The sequence below is a fragment of the Zonotrichia albicollis genome, chromosome 2 (assembly GCF_047830755.1).
Source record: "Zonotrichia albicollis isolate bZonAlb1 chromosome 2, bZonAlb1.hap1, whole genome shotgun sequence".
In the NCBI taxonomy this organism is placed as follows: domain Eukaryota; kingdom Metazoa; phylum Chordata; class Aves; order Passeriformes; family Passerellidae; genus Zonotrichia; species Zonotrichia albicollis.
Window position 1 is genome coordinate 18,264,929 of NC_133820.1, and position 20,615 is coordinate 18,285,543.

The 20,615-nt window shown below is 42.6% G+C and overlaps 1 protein-coding gene across 1 annotated transcript in view; it reads left to right on the forward strand.

Moving 5' to 3' along the window:
• Positions 1 to 1,092: 1,092 nt before the first annotated feature.
• EFHC2 (EF-hand domain containing 2) overlaps positions 1,093 to 20,615 on the forward strand; it is a 58,142-nt gene continuing 38,619 nt past the window's right edge. The window contains exons 1-3 of the mRNA XM_074534516.1: positions 1,093 to 1,207; positions 9,047 to 9,232; positions 14,120 to 14,270. Of these exons, the coding sequence (XP_074390617.1) occupies positions 1,166 to 1,207; positions 9,047 to 9,232; positions 14,120 to 14,270 (379 nt within the window). The 5' untranslated portion in view covers positions 1,093 to 1,165. The remainder of the gene's footprint in view (positions 1,208 to 9,046; positions 9,233 to 14,119; positions 14,271 to 20,615) is intronic.

The window sequence follows — 20,615 nt, forward strand, 5'->3', positions numbered from 1 at the left end:
TGTTGGATATTATGTTAATTAAGCATTCGGTAAATAATGATGTGTAATAAATATTATATAAATATATGTTATACATATATTTTATATATTGTGATACATTTATACATGATGTGGTTTTATATTATAATAAAAACGATATAAATTATATATACATATAATATTTAGATATATTTCTATGCATATTAATTAATATTATTAATATTATATATATTAATTATATAGAATTGATAATCATAGATACATATTAATTATATATATACAAAAATAGGAATGGATTTATTTCTACTTTGCTACTGCTGACTCTGGACCCACCCTGAGGCACCCCCTGCACTTGGTGGGGCTTTTGAGGAGGAAAGCCGGGACCTGCCTGCATCCCCCTGGGCCATATCCCGGGATAAGGGTTCAGGATGAGGATTTGGGATGAGGGTTCAGGATGAGGCTTGGGATGAGCGGTTCGGGATAGAGCGGTTCGGGATGGAGCCGTTCGGGACGGAGCCGTTCGGGATGGAGCAGTTTGGGATGAGGGTTCGGGATGGAGCGGTTCGGGATGGAGCAGTTCAGTATGAGCGGTTCGGGATGGATGAGCGGTTCGGGATCAGGGTTCGGGATGAGGGTTCGATATGAGGGTTCGGGATAACAAGCAGTTCGGGATGGAGCCGTTTGGGATGGAGCGGTTTGGGATGGAGCAGTTCGGGATGAGGGTTCGGGACAGGATGGTTCAGGATGGAGCTGTTCGGGAGGAGGATTCGGGATGAGGGTTCGGGATGAGGGTTCGGTATGAGCAGTTCGGGATGAGGATTCTATATGAAGGTTCAGGATGAGGTTTCGGTATGAACGGTTCGGATGAGGGTTCGGGAGGAGAGTTCGGCATGAGGATTCGATATGAGGGTTCGGGATGGAGCCGTTCGGGATGAGTGTTCGTGATGAGGGTTCGGGAGGAGGGTTCGGCATGAAGGTTCGGGATGAGGATTCGATATGAGGGTTCGGGATGAGGATTCGATATGAGGGTTCGGGATGGAGCCGTTCGGGATCAGGGCTCAGGATGAGGGCACGGAATGAGCCCCCGCCGTCGCCGCGCGCCTGTCCCCGCCCCGTGACGTCACGGCCGCATGACGTCAGCGCCGCGCGGTCTCCGCGCAGCGGTGGAGGCGGTTGAGGGGCGGCCATGGCGCTGCCGCTGCTGCCCGGCTTCTCCCGCCGCCGCAACGTGAGTGACCGCCCGGGCCGCCTCCCGCCCGCCCTCCTGCCCTGCCCCGGGGCCGTGGGGACCACGCTGGAGGCGGTCCCGGGCGTGGCGTGGCCGGTCCCGCAGGGAGAGGCGCTCCTGGGTGCGCTGAGCTCGCCCGGCCTCAGCTGTGGGTCCGGGTGCGGTGCGGCAGGACAAGAGAGACGAGGCCAGAGCTGCGCCAGGGCAGGTTTAGGCTGCACACCAGCAGGAGTTTCTACACAAAAACGCTGATTGGACATCGGGGTGGGCTGCCCAGGGAGCAGGGAGGTGGTGCAGTCCCCGTCCCTGGAGGTGTTCAAGGAGAGGCTGGATGTGGCACTCCGGGCCATGGGCTGGGTGACACCGTGGTGATCCTGGATGTGGCTCTCAGTGCCCTGGCCTGGGTGACACGGTGATGATCAGTCACAGGTTGGACTCATTGATCTCAGAGATCTTTTCCATCCTCACTGATTCTGTGATCTGGCAACTGCTTTGGGGCAGTTTGAGCTCTAACAGAACAAAACTGGGAGAGAGAGATACCCTCTAAATAAGTAACCAAAAGAGCTTTGCCAGAGAGGGCAGTGACAGAAATGCAGATGTGCTGTTTCAAGGTTTCCAATACCATTAATGCAGGCTAAATATTCAACATGGTAATTTTATCACAACAAACAAGAGAAGGCTGCCATTACTACTTCAAAATTTTTCATCAAGGATAGCTAGGAATTTGCTGAACACACTCTAATGTGAAGCAGTGCAGGGGGTGAGGCAGAATTTGTGCACAGCACTCCAGCTAATGCCTTCAGGAGGCAAATGAAACTATTTTAATGTTAATAGTGTTAAAATACCTGAAAGAGAATCTGTAATTTTCATGCTATAGACATGTTGTGGTCAAGGCTGCCCACAGAACATGTCAATACCCCACTGCTGGAAGTGTTCAAGGCCAGGTCAGGTGCAGCTCTGAGCAATCTGCCCTAGAGGAAGGTGTCCCTACCCATGAAAAAGGGGTTGGATCTGAATGATCTCTAAGGTCTCTTACAACACAGGCCATTTTGTGATTCTGTGATAGACACCAGGCAGGTAGACACAAAGCTGCCCAGGTACAGGGAGCATGAAATTGTGCAGGATTATGTGGACTCCCAGCACTGCACAGGTGTGTGCAAACACAGGACCTCTTGCAAGCACAGCCTGTGAGGATCTTTCAAGCATCTTCTTCCCTGGAAACAGCTGGATGCTGTTGTTTTGGAAAGGGTATAAAAAAAGGTCTGGTGGTGAATACTCAGTCTCTTGCTGAGTTGAGATTTGTTTTGTTAAGGATTGGTTTTGTGTGCCACTCTTGAGGTGGGTGTATCAGCAGCACTGGAATAGGTGTGTGCCATTGGTACCTGCTGGCTGGAAGCAGAATAGCTCAGCTCAGGGATATCTGTGGCTTTACTGTTCTCCAAACTTCAATTTCACTTAATTGGTTTAATTTAACTTCACATGCTTGGGAAGAGTTACTAACACTGTTGAACACTCCATGCTGACATGCATGCAGTGAGTATGTATGAAAACTAAACATGTGAAAGCTGTCACAAAGTGCCATGAGACAACATTATAAAACCATGGCTAGGCCCTTGTGAGGGCTCCAGATTGCTCTTTTTGTCAGTCCTTGAGACAGTGGAGTTAATAATGACAGCTCACCTCCACAAATGAGAAGCTGAAAATAGCATATTTAAAGGAGAAAAAAGGTGTCACTGCTATAGATAAATTGAAAAGGAAGAAAGTGTTCCCACCTGTCAGGACTGTGAGCATCACCACCAATGCCTCTTATTGCACAGAAACAACAGTGGCAAAGCATTCCCTGAAGAAGGATGCACAGGGGACAGGGGATGGTTGTTCCTATAAAGTTGTTCCAGATAAAGTATTTTGAGGATTTGAGAGGGCAAGAAAGGGAAGGATAGCAGAGTGAGAGGAGCTAACAAGTCAGGATTGCTGCTCATGGAAGGAAGTGGAGTTTTCTATTGGCATTTCCTATTTCCCTGTCCTCTTCTACGAGACTGCTGTGTGGATATTAATTCCACTCATTGCTGTTCAAGCTCCTAGTGAAATTCTCCTGTCTCTGCTCCTAATGCTTCCACCTGCCTCATCTGTAGACCCACAAAGGGCATGGAAGGGGAGTACATGTGTGCTCTGTCTGCCTTGGATGTGTTCAATAAGGTGGCTTCCAGAAAATCAGAACTTTAGGGTAGTGTTCATAATCAAAATTACAGTAGTTTGTGTACACAGAAGTCCATTCATAAAAAAAACCCCAACCTTCCACCTCTTTTAAAACAGATCAGCTGCTCATCAGCAGTGTCCGTGTTTTTTGTGAGTGATGAGGAAATCTAACAATACAGATATTTTGAACAGGTGATGGAAACACAGCATATAAAAGGTTTGCTTCATTACTGCAAGAAAAACTTTGTGCATTTGGAGCCTGGACTGTGTCAGGGAAGGCACTGGTTACAACACAGGTACTCCCTTTATTAGTGCTCCTCATCTGCCTCCTGCTCTCAAAGGCAGCTGCTCCTTCTGGCAGTGGATTGATGTCCTTGCCTGTGTCAGCAGCTAAGGAGGAGGGTGGCAAACACATTTTCATATGGTCAAATTTGCCAGGTGCTGGCTGACCAGTGCATTCTCTCACCTGATGTTTGAAATCCCTCAGAGGAGATTTTCCTTCCCAGAGAGGAAGTCCTGTGCAACAATTCTCCATGGCATTTCTTAGAGAATTGGACAATAACTTTATAGATCTCAGGGGGAAACTACATCCTTGAAAAACTGCAAAAAGTTCTGTTGCAAACTTTAGTGGCACAGCAGAAATTCCACATCTTCCTTGTTCATTGCAGCACCGTGGAGTTGCCCTCAACTGTGTTGCTATGGCTCTGTGTTTCCTGCCTCTGAAATATTTTCTGCTGCTCTGTAACCCACAAAACAGGACATTAGTTTTTCTTGACCAAGAACATTTCCCAACCTCTTTATAAGTAATTGTGTCTGCTGTCCTTTCTTTCTCTGGCCATCTTTCCTTGAATTCCTTCCACTACCTCCTGCCCCTCAGCCCTGCTCCCCCAGATCTGTCTGTTCATGACCCCCAAACCTGAATCTTCCTGTAGCTGCCCCTTGTGGCTGCATTTTGGGCCCTTTCCTTTATCCTTCTGTTGTCTTCTCCCAGGCAGTAAGAGCAGGCCAGAATCACAGAATGGTTTGGGCTGGAAGAGACCTTTAAAGGTCATCCAGCCCATGAGCAGAACACCTTCAGGGCAACCTGACCTTGAGTATTTCCAGGAATGGGGCATCCACCACCTCTCTGGGCAACTTGTCCCAGTGTTTCACCACCCTCATTGTTAAAAATTTCCTCCTTATACCCAGCCTGCATCAGCTCTCTTTTCACTTAAATCTACAACCCCTTGTCCTGGTGCAACAGGCTCTGCTAAAAACTCTGTTCCTTTTATTCTTATAGTCCCCTTTAAAGGCCACAGTAAGGTCTCCTTGGATGCTTCTCTTCTCTGGGCTGAATAACCCCAGCTCTCTCAGCCTGTCCTTATAGGAGAGGTTCTCCAACCTCCTGCTAATTTTTCTGGAGCTCCTCTGGACCTGCAGCAACAGATCCAGGCCTTTCCTGTACTGATCCACACTCCATGGCATTTCTTAGAGAATCAGCCAATAATTTTATAGATCTCAGGGAGAAACTACATCCTTAAAAAACTGAAAAAGTTCTGTTATAAACTTTAGTGGCACAGCAGAAATTCCACATCTTTCTTGTTTATTGCAGCAGCTTGTAATTGGTGTTGATGCAGCTTGTTTTGTGATGTTTTAGAGTGGCACCAGAGTTGCTGGCAATGATGTCTTACAGTGTTCCTCCTTTTCCATTTCCACTTAACCCTGAACACCCTGAGACCTCTGCAGCAAGCAGGGGGTGATAAAAGAGTTGGAAATCAGTCATGTGAATTTGACTGGCACAGTGTGTAGCATTTGCATTTATTTCCATCACTTAGCTGAAGCAGACTTTATCAGCAGCCTAGGATAATTCAGAGGTGCCACAGTTCCTCCTGATGCAGGGTTTGGGCAGGACATCCAGGGTGCAGCTGCTCTTCTCAAGGTGGGAATTACAGATGGATGCTGGGTGCAGAACTGTGCTGCCACTCCTGCCATAGCTCCTGTGGGACTGAGTTAAAAACTCTCTCTCAGTGGCTTCTGAGAGCTCACTGAGGGCTCTCCCACCACTGCAGCTGCTGTGCTGGAAGGTTTCCAGCTGAGTTTGGTTCAGCTGGAATGTGCAGCTCCCTGGGGAGTTTGCTGTGACTCCATTCCAGAGCAAGAGCACGAGGCAGCGTCCCCCGAGGACTGCAGGGGCTGAGAGTGCAGAGCCCAGAGCTGCAGTCAGAGAGCCCTGACCTTTGGATTAGTCACTACTGAGTGGAGCCTCAATAGTTTTCAGGCTCAGCACACAGAAAATGTCCAGCTTTGTTCAGCACATCCACAGTTCAGTTGAGCTGCATTAGCACAGCAGACACATTCAAGCTCCTTCCCTGCTCTCTGGAAGCTTTCTGTTAGAAGCCATTCAATATGGAGGTGGCATGGTGTTCTGTCACTGTTTTAGGCCAGATGTGGTCTGAGTTCATTAGCTGAAGTTTCCCAAATGTGATTTTTCCCCTTTTGCGATCCTTAATTTTAACTAATCTTTGTTTAAACTTTCTGTTTTTGTTATTGTTGTTCTGTTTTTGGTTTTTTTTTTTTTTTTAAGAAATAATTGCACAGATTTTGAAAAGAGATGGTTTTGTCTATGGGTCTAGGTGCTTTTTGGAAGAAGGGGGTAGGTAATTATGTGATCAGGAATCTAAAACAGTCTTTTTGTCAAACCCTAAAAAGTTACAGGAATGACACAAAAGATTCTTAGCAGAATTAAAGCTGTTTCAACATGTATTTTTCACATAAAATTTTAAGGATGTTGTGAATTTAGCCTTAAATTCTGGAAATTCCAGCAGGATCATTCCTGGATTACTTTGATGAACACTTTGCCATTCTTTTGCTGGTAAACCCCAAAAACATATGAACAGCAAATGCTTCTAGAAGAAGTTTTGAGGACATGAAAAGCTTTCCTTTGCTCAGGAAAACTGCCACCCTCACTGTGCTTTGCTAACTGTGCCTTTCTCCCTAACACATGCTTTGGTAATAGGGGGAAAATAATTAAATACTTGCTGTCCTAGAAAGTGGATCTGTTTTGTAGCACCTTCATTATAAATCAGATGTTTCTGCCTAGAAAATCCCCTTTTAAAATTCAGATTGACTGTAGTTATTGTGCAGTTGAACTGATAAATGCAGAAAGCTCCCTTCCTTCCTGACTTCTCCCCAGCTTTTTCTCAGCTCTTTCTCAGAGGAACAAAATTAATTTAAAAAGAAGCAAAAGAACAAAGGGAAGTTCAGTAGCACCCAAAGTAGAGAGAGGAAACCATCCCAAGTGCAGATGTGCTACAAAGGAGGTGCCAGCCCCTGTCAGTGCCTGGCTGCTCCAGATCCAGGAGAGCAGCTGTCCTCACTTCTTGTGGGAGAGGAGGGATGGCCACATGGAGCTCTGCTCCTGATGCCTAAATGTCAGTGTCACACTGAAGCAAGGCATTTTATGTCACAGCTCACAAATCTGTGCTGATATAAAATGTTTAATTTTGGGCATCATTCCTGCAAATGGGACTGGTTAAATTCCTGGCTTGAGCAATGCCCCATGAACTCCTAGTCTGCATACAAGCATTTCCTTTTATTGATTTTCTCTTTTATTCAGTAACTCTTGTTCTTGAGTTATATCTTGAGGAGAAATTTTCTGTTGCCTTTGTATTATTCTTTAAATTGTGATACTTTCTGCATGCTCTTTTATCCACCTTAGTTCAAAACACTGCTTACCTTTAAAGTATCTTCTTTGGGGATGTGCTCTCATAGCTCTGATTGTTCCTAACCCCAGTATGTGAACCTTATTCCTTTGCAATAACTGTTTCAAATGGCACTGGCTAGCTCAGCTTTTTTTAACCTAAGCAAAGGTATAGGCATTGATTATCATGGTATTAAAATTAATGATTTGTAAAAATAGTAAGTATTCTTTTTCATACTGCTGTCCTTCCCAAAGTGGTGTGCAAAAGGATTTTAAGCAAGGTTCAGCTAAAGCAGTGATTGGGCTGTTTGTGTCAGCCCTCTCTGTTCTGTGCCATTGGCTTTGGAGCACCTGGAGGCAGGTGAACAGTTCAGCCTGTGACCCCAATGTGCAGAGTTCTTGCAGGCTGGTGTTGATAATTCTGTGCCATGAGGCTGCTTCCCTGCCTTTCAATTCCTGACTCTCTCATGCTGGCAGAGTGAAATTACTGCTTGAGTACTCTCAGGTTTTGCTGCTTCGCTGCTTGCACTTGTTCCCAGGACTGCTCTGCTGGGTGTGTGTTTTGTTGTCTTGGAGCACTTGAACATTGCCATCATGAGAAAGGATTATTTGTACCATTTTTTGATTTATGATACTAACTTAGAACTGTCTACACCTTTTGGGGTAGTAGTGGTTTACACAAGTGCATGTGATAATCAGTGATGCCCAGTCTTCCAAACAGAGTGGGGAGGCAATTTTGTCCCCCTGCTGCCTTACTGACATGCTGCTCTGGTGCTGCTGTGAAAAATTTTGCTGTCCAGCCTTTTCCTCTACCTTTGCTTTTCTCAGCCATAACATCAGTTCCCACTTCAGCCTGATCTTCCCTCATGTTCCCCCTGCCCCAGGCTGAGGGAGGGCTCTAATGGCCTCTCTCCTCTTTATGGGCATGCCAGGGTGCAGCGCCCCCTCTCTGCTTCCCAGATAAAGTATTTTGAGGTTTTGAGAGGGCAAGAAAGGGAAGAATAGCAGAGTGAGAGGGGCTAACAAGTCAGGATTGCTGCTCATGGAAGGAAGTGGAGTTTTCTATTGGTATTTCCTATTTCCCTGCCCTCTTGTACAAGTCTGCTGTGTGGGGTCACTAGGGGCTTGCTGCCCAAGCCCAGCTCGCACCAGCTGCCTGTGGCCAGCAAAGCAGGCAGCTTCTGAGGAGGGACATTCCCAGGGACAAGAGTGATATTTGTGTGAGCCCAGAAGTTTTTCTGTGCCACTGAAGACTGGCTCCAGCCCCAGCCAAGAAATTCAAGTGGGCAAGATGGTTTTCTTTGCTGTTGCTTGTTCCTATATTTTTAAGCACTCCATCTTTAATTGCCTGAAAAAATAGTAATAATACAGAGGAATCACTACAGAGACATTTTTTTTAAATACTCCCAGATGAAATGAATGTCTGCCTTTTGATTCAGGTCCAGCCTCTCAAAATTCAAGTGTATTCACTAGTGCAGAGGAATTTATTTGCACTCAGGGATGCAAGTGTAAATAAGATCTTTGACATGAATAAGGAGAGCAGGCTGTTCTCTGAGTGCTGCTGAACTGCTTCCATTTGTCCTCTGGAGAGCTGTAGGAAAGGCCTTTCCCCTTTACCTTTTACAGCAGTTTTTGAGGGTGATTCGATTATTTCTTTACCACCTCAATTCTTATTGCAGGGAAGGAGTATGGGGTTAGACATCTGCTACTGTCCAGTCTCTCAGCCTAGGTAAATTATTGAATATTATTCCATTTTTGTCTATAATACTGGCAAATTTGCCACTGGAAAATGTCACTTCACTTGCAGCATTCCAGTTGTTACAGATTTTTAGAGTCTGTATTAAAAGTAAATATAAAGAAACTTTTGCATGATTAATCCTCCTTGCCTGGATGGTCAGCTGCCATGGCCTTAAAAACAAAAAAACAGACATTTTTTTTCTCTTTTTCTTCTGCACTTTTGACAGATTGGGGGAGAAAATTTCCACAGATCACAGATCTGTGGGTACAGCAATAATGTTCGGAGGCTGTTTGAAGATAAACCTGGAATAGGAGGTGAACCTTTACCTGGTCAGACCCTGAAAATTAGCAGCAATGTGCATCCTGAAGCATCAGGAAGTGGTCCTCCTTCTTGGATAGCATTTGACAAGCAGGTATGTAGAAATATATATATTTTTTGATGAATAGCCACAATATGACAGAGTATAACAATGACATTCCATTAGATATTTCAGAAGATTATTTTGTGCATGCAAAAGAAGCTCCTAGATAGACAAAATAGTGGTAGTGGGTATTTTTTTTCATTATGTTAATGTATCGGAAAATTAATATAAACATAAAAACAATCTATAAAAATGTTTCTGTATTGGGATACATCTCCTACAGGATTTAGCAAAAATAAGGGGGTGGGAAGGATATTTCTTTTTAGTGAAAATGATGACAATAAGGGAATTATTTGCCAAGCTGCTAAGAAGGAATGTAAGGTAATCCTCAGTCCAGGAGAAAGTGTGTCTGGGCACTTGGGAATCCTTAAACTCAGTGGAGTGCTCCATGCTTGGGATTCACTCATCCCATCATACTTGTATGCTCAAAGTCCTGTTGACTTCTGGATTTCTGTATGATTTGTTATTGTATAATTGTGTATGTCTGATACAGACACAGAAATTTAAAATTAGGGCTTGTTTTTCTTTGATTGGTTTTGCTTTTTTGGGTTTTTTTTTGTTTGTTTGGTTTGGGGTTTTTTTTGCAAGAATTTAGTGACACCTTTTAAGTTAGAGAATTATCAAATAACTGTAACCTGTGATGACAGGAATTTTGTAGTACATTGTTGTTGCTTGCTATGTTTAAATTCACATTAAATTCTACTTAGAGATGTTTTATTTCTAAAGCAAAAAGCCTACAATCAGGGAAGGAAAATGATCCAGAAAAAGGAATCATGCAGCAGATAGCAGAAATGTTGCATGACTAAATGATTATGGTATTTAAATATTGAGAAGAAAGGCAAATCTCATAGTTTTTGCTTTAAAAGAGAAGCCATGCAGGTAATTGGAGTACAATTACACATTCATTTTTGGCAGAGCAGAACTACAACAAGAAAATGTTGGGTTTGAACAGCTCACGTGCCTTTGGGTGGCTTTGCCTGAGATCCCCTGGTGTTGCTCCCAGAGCAAGAGGCTTGGGTGTGACCTGCTCCAGTGTGCCCAGGTGTTGAAGCTTCAGCCAGACCTGGACTTGCTTTTCCTACTCCCTTCTTGGAGGCTGCTTCCTCCTCAGGCCTTGGATCCAAGCCTGTGGAATCAAAGGGGCTCAGTAGGAGGCAGAGGGACCTTCCAGTGTGTTGGGATCTTTATCTTGTCACAGTGACCCCCATGAAATGTTAGAAAGTCTCTTTTCCCAGCCCAGTGCTTGAAGAAGGAGTCAGAGCTCCTAATTTCTCAGTCTCAAGGTTGTTTATTGTATCTTATCTATAAAATTCTTTCTCCTGTCCTGCCGAGGTCCATCCAGCAGGACAGTCCCAGGCACTCTGCCTGCCCCCAGGGCAGTGTTATCTTTTCATACTAAAAACTACATGTACAATGTTTACAACTACATGTACAATGTTTACAATTACTTTCCAATCTGTGAGTGCCAACATCACAGCAGAAGATGGAGGCCAAGAAGAAGAAGGAGAAAGGCTGGACATGCCCAGTTCCCTCCATCTTGTCTCCTGAGCTCCCATACCAAAAACCCCAAAATCTACTTTTCCACCCTATGATAACTTCACTATTATTCTACCTAAACTGTTGTGGCTTGCTGATCTTCATGTAAGGTTGGTAATTTGCTCCACGGGTCATAATCAAACCCACAGGTGTTTTGGGCTCTGTGCCAGGGTCTCTGAGCCCTCTGTCAGGGGTCTTGGCCATCCTGGACAGCCAGAGGGATGTTCTGGGTTCCCACACCAGTGAGCATCAGCTCCTGGCCTTGGCTGGTGAGAGGAGCTTGGCCATTCCTGATCTAATCCATCCACAGGGCAGTCCAGGACAGGAGTCTGCAGGTTCAGAGTTGGCCTCTGGAGGGCTCATGTGTTTGTATTAATGGCAGTTTGTTACAGGGCACTCACTCTCCAAGTAATTTAGCTTCCCCAGTTAAGAGCCTAGAATGCTGCTCTGTCCTCCAGTGCTGCAGTTTGGGACTCAGCAGAATGCACTTAATGAAAAAAGGTTTGAGTGGGTGTTTATCTTTTGAAATGTAAGCTGCTTTCTTACCACTTTGCCTGTTAACTTTCAGTAGTACCATAGCAACTGGAAGAAGGACAGGCATAAAACTTCATTATTAAGTAAGCTGAGAAGTTGTCTTTGTGGTTTCACTTGCCTAATAGGAAGCAGGTGTAAATTTAATTTCTTCTATGATTAAGTACACACACAAGGCCTCCTGGGCTTGGAATGTTATTTATAATTTGACTGCCACAGGTGCCAGGGCAAACTTTGTGGCACTTTGCAAAGTGCTGCAGAGTTTAGTCAATATTTGTTATTTTTGGTTTTCATAGGTAACATTTAATTTTTTAAGGAGTGGGATGGGAACTTTGTAGTTCTGTAGTGCAGATAAGACTCCAGGTAGTAAGTGTTACATTTTGAGTATTTTTAAGAGTAACTTTGGTCCAAAATGAAAAGTAAGTCATCTTCATTTCTATTCCTTCCCCTCCTCACACCTCCCAAATCATCTGCTTTGATCTGCAAAATTTCAGTTGCTTGCTGCATATATTTCAGTCACACACTAGCATGTTGATAAGGGTGTAAAGAGAATAAAGTGTGAGTGCAAAAGAGCCTGCACAAGCTCCTCAGATGGGATAAACCAGGGCATAGGTGTGTGCTCAGAGAAAGAAATAAATCCAATGTATTAAAGATGTGACTGGGCTTGGAGTTCTATGCAAGCAGACTGCTTTGCCTGGCTGTGTCTCATGAGACAACTGCTCTCAGAAGAGGTCATTGACAAAATAAAGAACAATTAGTGATGAGGCAGAGCTCTTGAAGAGCATTCTAGTGGGACTGGCAGAATAGGGACAAAGGGTGCAGAAGTTTCCATGTTTTGAGTGATTTCATGGGTTACCAGCAGTTGGATGAGGAATGAAATTCTGGTCCTTGTCAGCTGAAGCCCAGGATGTTCAGAATGGGATACAGTGGTTCTATCATAGCCCTTTTATGTCCCCTGGAGTGTTCAAGAGATTTATACAGGGCTCCTGGTCATTCCAGAGCAGTAGCTGGAGGCCAGGAAAGATCATTTGATCACCAAAAATGGCACTCTGCACCAGTGTTTAGACAAAGGGAAAGAGGAAGAGATGTTGCAGGTTGATAGTTTGTGTTGTCTCTGCTGTATGTCAGATGTTTAGTCCAGTGTTTTTGTGTTTGATACATGAAGCAGTGAAATCCCCAGTTAATAACTGTGGACAAGTATTAGTTTTTAGATTTATTTTGAAGTCTGTACATTGTTCACAAACTTGCATGTTATACTAGTTTAACAAACTATAACTGAGTTTTCTAGATTCCTTTGTGTGAAGATCTAATGCCATCAGGTTTAACAGGTAATGGTTATGTAATTTGATTATATTTAAATTTTATTTCTCTAGTGGTGGAGGGTCACAGTGCAGGAGAGTTGATGCCAAAAATGTGTCTGTCATACTGTTCAATGGTTACTGATATCAGTGGGATCTGAGCCTTTGAAATAATTTCTGGAAACAGAATTATTCTCATCTTGCACTTACCTTGCCTGAGAGAAGGGAATGTGACTGAGAAGTCTGAGCAGGACACAGGGTGGCTGTTGTGTGCCCCTGGGCAGGCTGCTACTTCTCTCTGCCCAGCTGTAGAAAAGGAGGTTGTTCTTGTCCATGAGGTGTTACAAAATCTCTGGATGACAGAGTACTCCTGAGTACTCCAGGAGGTACTTTGAGATTCCCAAAGGCACATGCAAAAGGAGTGCAGACTATTAACCAGTGTGTTCTGTCATGCAGGGAACTCTAATAAGCCAGCTTATTAGATTTCAGACATTTCCAGCTCATGGTCTGCTAGATGCTTGTTGAAACATAGGGAATGGTTAAACTGACTTTTTTTTCAATGCCTCAAGTTGTGTGATGAATCAAGAGTAAAGGTAATTGCATTTATTAAATATAACCAGTGTGGAAAATTAAGTATAAATTGACAATAATTTGACTCAAATGCGTTGGGGGGGCAGGATGGAAGCTGTTTTAATTAATGCCTTCCTGCACATACTTACCAAAGCAGGCATCCTGCTAGATAAGGCCCTAGGAAGTAGATACATCTCTCATGGTCCCTTAACATTGGTGTTGGTGGTTAAAAACTGATCCCAAGAAGTGCAAAATTTGTGTAATGGTGTCTGAGTTAGATCTGGGATCTCCAGGTATGGGTGCCACTGAGCACCTCCCCTGTGAAGGGATTTTTTTTTTTGCATTATTGCTGTCACAAGAGACCATGAAGAGAAGTTGCTACACTCTGTGATTTCCCCACTCACTGAACTGCAGAACCAGGGAAGTTTTGAAATGCCAACATTGCACAGCTGTAAATGCCTCCTGAAAAATGTCATTTCTTTCTGATAGTCTTCAGTACCATTCATTTGAACACTTGCAGGATCTGTTTAAAAAGAACTCTTTCCACTTACCTTGATAGTGAAGCCATTGCTGTCATCATGCACTGTATTTTCCAGTAATTCATAGAATAGGAGTCTAAAATTTGTTTCAGTACCTGGGAAGCTCACTGTGTTATCAGAAATGCTCTGTTTGGGAGATTTTCCAAGCAACCTGCTGATAATTTTGTATTTGATTTATTTCTTTACTTTAGAGTTGCATCTCTGCTTACATGTTGTGATAATAAAAATGCCAAGCAAAGAATTTTATATTTATGTGCTTTAATGTGGATTTCTGTTCTTACATTTCTGAGAAATAAATCTGCCTCCTGAAATCCATACATTTAGTTACTCATGACCTTTACAAGTCTATTTTGCAAAAGTGTTGGAGATTTTGCTGCTTTATATTTATTTATTGTTTTTAATAGGTGTTGTGTTTTGATGCCTATTTTGAAGAAGAAGTGCCTGAAAAACATCAAGAGCTGTATAGAATCAGACACTGTAAAATACATTTCTTCCTTGAAGATGATACAATTCAAGTGACAGAGCCTGTAGTGAAAGACAGTGGCATAAATCAAGGTATCTGTTTTTATTGGCACCTTTTTTCCTCCCCTTTATATCTCTCTTCTCTGCAGTCTTGGTCCATTCTAAAGGATATATAATGGGAGTTCTTATAGCTAAAATGGGGTGTAAATGCACTGGTATAATTGTCTTTTCTTGTTACAGATCATGGTGTGAATTCTTTTGTTGTCTTCGTTTCTCAAGATGTGGGTTTTGTAAGGCTGAAACCTCTCCCATACTCAAACATACAATTTTTTCTCTCATATGGTAGTTTAAAGTCATGGTGGTAAGGTCTTTGTCAGTGTTGTGTCAATCCTGCGAAAACAATTTGTGTTCTAGATCTCCATTCCTGAGCCTGGCTCCTCCCCTATTGGCACTGACAGGGAGTTCTGTGGCAGCAGCTCTGTAATTGTTCATGAGCTACTGCAGAGTCTCTGCCATTATTGAGGACAAGAGTCTTCTGTGCCTCTGGCTTTTGGTTCTTTTATGATTAAAGTGCCCTTGGCACAGTAATTCTTCCTTGATGCCTTTTAAGTTGAGGAGCTGCCTTGCCTCAGTGTCACAGCCCTGCTCTGGGACCAGCCTGAGGGCTTCAGGAGGGGGGGTTTGCTGTGCTGATTTACTGGGGTATTACTGGACTTGGTTTATATTAAGAAATTGTGATCTAGCGGTCAACATCCTGTTGCACAGGGGGAACACAGCTGCTGCTTCTTGGGTTCTGTTTATGGGTTGCTGCCAGAATTCAAAGTTTTCAAGGGATATAATCCAGAGAAGCAGGATGTCTTGGGATGACTGCACCTCCCAGTCCCCAAAGATGTTTTGTACATTTTATACATTCTTAGCACAGCAATTTTGAAAAATAAGTTAACCATTTAACTACCCTATTCTTTTCCCAGATCAGCAGATGCTATCAATTTCTTTGTCTACAGAAAAAGATAATATTTAAAGGTGTTATGTGCATCATTACTATTAGGACTGGGATAAATTGCCTGTGAATCTCTTAAAACAGTATTTCAGGCACTGCTGTTCCTGTGTTGAGTAGTTCCTGCCTGAAGTTTTCTAAGCTCATCAACAGGGACTGATTTTGAATGCAATGAAACCTTGTCCTACTCCTACCTGGGCAAGTGCTTTTTCATGTGAAGAAAATCATGTTGGGGCTTGTTCCCTTACCCCCAGCCTGCACACATATGTAGCATGTGGGAGGCATCACTGGGTTTAGGTTTTCCTTGACTTGTGTACTCCAAGAGTGGGAGCAGCTGCTTCTGGGGTTTGTGGCTTAGAGGAAATGTCCACTGACAAAGGAAGTACAGAGAGTCAGAGGTGATGCCTTTGAGAGACAAGGTGGAAGCCAGATTCCTTAGAGCAGGATAAAGCAAATTCAAAGCTGATTCCTTTGAAGGAATTATTTTCATTGTTTTCATACTATGAGTTGTGCAGGCTGCCTCTTTCAGTCCTAATGTTCTTGGCAGTCAAGTCCTGTTCTTTTGGTGACAGGAAGGCTACAATTTCCTCCTGTTTCCTCAGTTGTATCTTGTGTTAATGATTCTTGGAATCACCTTTGATACTGGACCTAAAACTAACTGAAGAGTATTTGAGAGAAACAAGAATTTTCTCAGTCTTCCATGCAAGGATGTTTTGAAAGTCTCTATGAGATTGTCTGAGTACTTTATGTGGGATAAATATGTATATGCAACATATTTATCTGAGGGATTAAAAATAAATGTTCCAGGATCTCCAAAGTGCTCTTAATTTATTTGTCACTGGTGCCTATCTGGTGAAGAAGCTCTGTGTATTGGTTGTGTTTAGGAAGGAAGAAAAACTGTAGGTTGAAAGGCCCAAGGACTATTTGGAATGTGTTTGGGCTTCACAGATGATGCATAGATACAGGGCCTATACTTTATCATAAACATCTACATAAATATTCTTATTGTCCTAGAAATTAATATGATGAGGAGTGAAAGGGGTCATGGAGACACTCATCAGAAGATTCTCTACTCACGTGCACTTGGAGTTTGTCTTCATAAGTGAAGACCTATGACAAAGTTATTATGTTAAAGGCTCTAAATATTTGTTGTTGAATATATGCAAAAACAATATTTCTTAAAAATATATACTAAATCATTAACTGCTAATCTTACCATTTTCAATAAAGAATTGTCCCATTTCCTCTTTTACTATAATTCTATCTATCTATCTATCTATCTATCTGTCTGTCTGTCTGTCTGTCTGTCTGTCTGTCTTACATTGTTTAAATTTTTTATCCTGACTGGAATTTTTAAGTCCAAGAACAACAGGAGTGGGATTGTCTGCACTGTGGAGCTGGTAAAGTGAAGCACAAAGGAATGAAAATCTTACCCATGATCATACAGTAAAGGTCATAACAGGGTGAGGAGCTGAACTGAACTGAACTGAAGTTCAGGATCCTGACCATTTTGCTGCTCTCTGCACATCTGCTGAAATACAACTTTTCAGTTAATTAAAATTCCAGGGATTTGTAGAGGAGAGTTCAGCTGTAGGAGAGCATGGGTTGCTAAAAGGCAAACTGCACTGTACAAAAGAGCACAGGTGCATGAAGAAAAATGTGTGAGGACATCAGGAGCAGGATGGGCTCGGTCTGTGTGGAGAATTGGAGACTTGCAGTGCCAGGAAAGGGGTTGTGTAGAGGAACCGCAAAAACCAGTGATGGATAAAGTAGAATTGAGCTGTTGAAGGCAGAGGGTGCTGGTCACACTAACTTGGATGTTTGCCCTGTCAAAAAAGATGTAAACCAGACAGCTGGGATGGCTGTTTTTGGGAGGCTTCTTGGAGAGAAGATAGAGCTGTGACAGGGTAGATCAAGGATATTTTGGCTGGTTAATGCCTTGAGGCCATGGGATTACGAGTGCTTGTGCCATAACCCACAAATTAGACTTTGATGGTCTTAATGGGTGTCTGGAAATGGTGGGATTGGAGAAATGCAGTAGTTTCCCATTGTATTCTTGCAGTGCTTATGGCTTTGTGGAAAGAAATTTGGACAGGCTTACAGACTGCAGGAAGATCTGGTGAAGGAACAGTGGTCAAAGAAGTTAGAAGAATTTCTAAATTGAATGATGATTTTACAAAATTAAAACAAATTGGCTTCAGAGAAAAAAAGCAAGAAAACATGTTTTTACCATTGATCAAAATCTCAAACTAATGAAGTAAATGATCTGTGGGAAATGTTTCAGTGACTTTAAAAACTGCTTTATGAAACTGGCTGCTGTACTTGGACATTAATTTGGACTTACAAGGTTGCTACTAAATAGCTGAAATTTAAACTTCATTTAATTTTGGATACTGCCTTGCTATTTGGCAAATATTAGAAGCATTAGAGGAAATCTGTACTGAGGAGGAAACGCAGAGACCTTGAACTTGAGAAACCAGAACCAAAGCAAGAAACAGCAGGACAATCACAGTGCACAAGGCCCAAGTCAAGATAAGGAGAGGAGGACAGAAAACGTGACCACATAACAAACTCCAAATGCTGCTTCCACAGCCAGAATGATAATTACTCTTTCAGTATAAGAAAAAAACTTCTCCCATAGAGAGCCAGGCTATGTATGGCAGTTGCAAGTGTTTTGTACATATAATTCCCATTAACAGGACTGTGGCTGGCTGATACTGTCTTATCAAAAGGTCATTTCTGTTCCTGTGGGGATGACTGTAGCTTCCAGTGCAATCCAGACCCTGCAAGCCAGAGCAGAGTGGAGCAGCTGGCTGGTTTCCCCAAGGTCAGCCAGCTGAAAAAGAGAGTGGAGCTGCCTCCTGGCTGGGTTCCCAAGGCCGCCTGGCTGAAGAGGAAAGTACAAGTGGGAAAGTGAAGTTGCATCAGCTCCTCCAATATAACAGATTATCTAAGAGTTTAAGCCTCCCCCAAGGCCTTGAAATAATTGTGATTTTGCCATATTTGATGGTGGCCAAATCATGACCTTGCTATGTTCTGGAAGGGTGAATAAGTGAATGTAAGAAGCCTCCTTGTTTATTGGGATTAATTCTTTGTGTTGTTGTGAATAATAGTGGTAGCTTCTCCTCCTTTCTGTGCAAACAAAGCATGTACAAACTCCAGGTATTACTCATTCCTCTTCTCTCTCTAATGCACTCTTGAGCTGTGCAGAGTCAGAGAGCTGTGCTGAGGAAACTCTGGATAACATTTAATATCTTCTTCAGAGAAGAGAAGCAGCAGACATCAAATAATTTTCTTCCCAGCTTCATTGTCAAAAGGCCTTCACTTCTAGTGAGATCTCCTTAAGCAGCTGCTGGGGTTGCCAAATAACCCAAAGCCCCAAGAGCCAAGATGATATGCCACAAATTATGGTGTGGGAGCTCAGTGCCACCACCACTGCCAGAGCAAAGCAGTACCCCAACTCCCTTTCCAAGAGCAAAGTAGAGCAGGGCCTTATCTGACCAGATGCAAATATTTAAATCACTGCTTGGTGGTGAAGTAGCATGTCCTGCTCAATAAACTGACAACCAAAGAACCATCAGGAACAGCAATCCATCCTGAGCAACCTGAAAACTGCACAGTCAGATGCTCCTTTAACAGCTTGCAACAAATTTCTAGACGAAATGTATTATTTTCCAGAAGGAAGAACAATTTTAAAATGATGAGACCTAACCCCAGCTGATCAGGTTTTATTAAATTTCAAATTCAACATTATGAAATGTACCCTCTACATGTGTACATCAGGCACAGTGATACCTAATAAAAGTAAAGGATTGCTACAGATAATATCTCTACAAGACATTTTCCATTAAGAAAGAAATTCTTCTCCCTCAGAACAAAATGGATATGTGTGTTTCACCCTTAAAAGTGATATGAAAAACAAGCTGAGACTGATTCACCAAACCTGAAGTGAATATAATCTCTGAAAACATCTCATATTAGAAAATCATCAACCATTATATTTTAGCTAGAGTGATGATTCAAGAGGATTTGCATGCTCTGACTTATCCCATTATCTGTTGATTGACCTAAGAATTAGCCAAAATCAGGCAAAATGTTTTAAAGTATATGGTTTTTAAAATCTAATGCAATGCAGTTTTAAATCTCATTAAAATGTGCTACATCCCACATTTTCTAACACCTTTCATGAGGATACATCCTAAATAGATGTTTAATATGCTTAAGCAGATGGAGGTTCAAGTTTATTTTACAGTCAAAGGTCAGTAACCAGCATGTTGGATTCGGTACATGTGAAACATCAGGATGATGAATGGGTCTTATATAATTATTTTAATGGGAACATAAAGTAAATCTGCTTTATTGCTTTATTCCCCTGAAAAATTAAGGATATATTTTTATTGTAGGAATTAGAACTTAACAAACAACTCTGATAATGTGGTAAAGAAAGGTATTTCATAGAAATTAGTCTACAAGGAAATAAAGTGAACAATAAAGAATTTCCATGGGCTCACCTAGGAACAAGGCCCTTCAAACACCAAAGAAAGACACAGTGGTGTCTTTCTCCCTTCTGCTCTGCCTCTCTATCCCCTCTCTCCCTAGGACCTCTTAAGCTGGTTCTAAAATTCCTGTAAGTTATTTCTGAAATATTTGTGATATCCCTAAACCACTGAGGTAGGAAGGGATACCTTAAGGTTCTCCAGTCCATGCTCCTGCTCCAAGCAGAATCAGATGCCCAGATGCCCATGTCCTTTTGAGTTTCTCTGAGAATGAGGACTTTGCAACCCTTTTGGAGAGCCTGTTCCAGTATTCGATCACCCTCACAGTAAAAAAATGGCTTTGTGTGCTCAGCTGGAATTTTGTGTCTTTTAATTTGCTGTCATGCTGCCAGTGGGCACCATGGAGAAGAGCCTGGCTCCATCTTCTTCATTCCCTCCCATCAGGTGTCTGTAAACTTTGATACATTTCCCCCACCTCAAGTCATCTCTGCTCCAGACTCAACCTTTCCTCATTTGAAAGATGCTCCAGTCTTGCTCACAAGCAGTGAGTACTTTTGAAGCATCACCCAGTTAACCATTGAGAATGGTATTTGAGAGTTTTGGGTATTTGAGAGTTTTCAGCTGATAGGCCAGTAGCAGTTTCCTTGTCTTTTAATCTTCAAAAGGTAATAAAATTCAGTGCTGTCAGGATAACAGTCCTTTCATTTAAGGACTATGAATAACAAAATTTAAGTATTTGATTACTTTGTCAAAGTTAAAATATCTCTCTTTTTTCTCCTCTCTCTCCTCTCATTCTTTCTCTTTTGGATACTGTTTCTGTGAGATTGTTGGTTGTGAAGTCGTGGCTCTGTATTTTTGAGATGGATTCTTTGCTTCAGACCAGCAATCAGCCCAACTCACCTGTCGTCTCTACTTTCCATGTGCTCCTTAAGGAAGCTCAGCTCA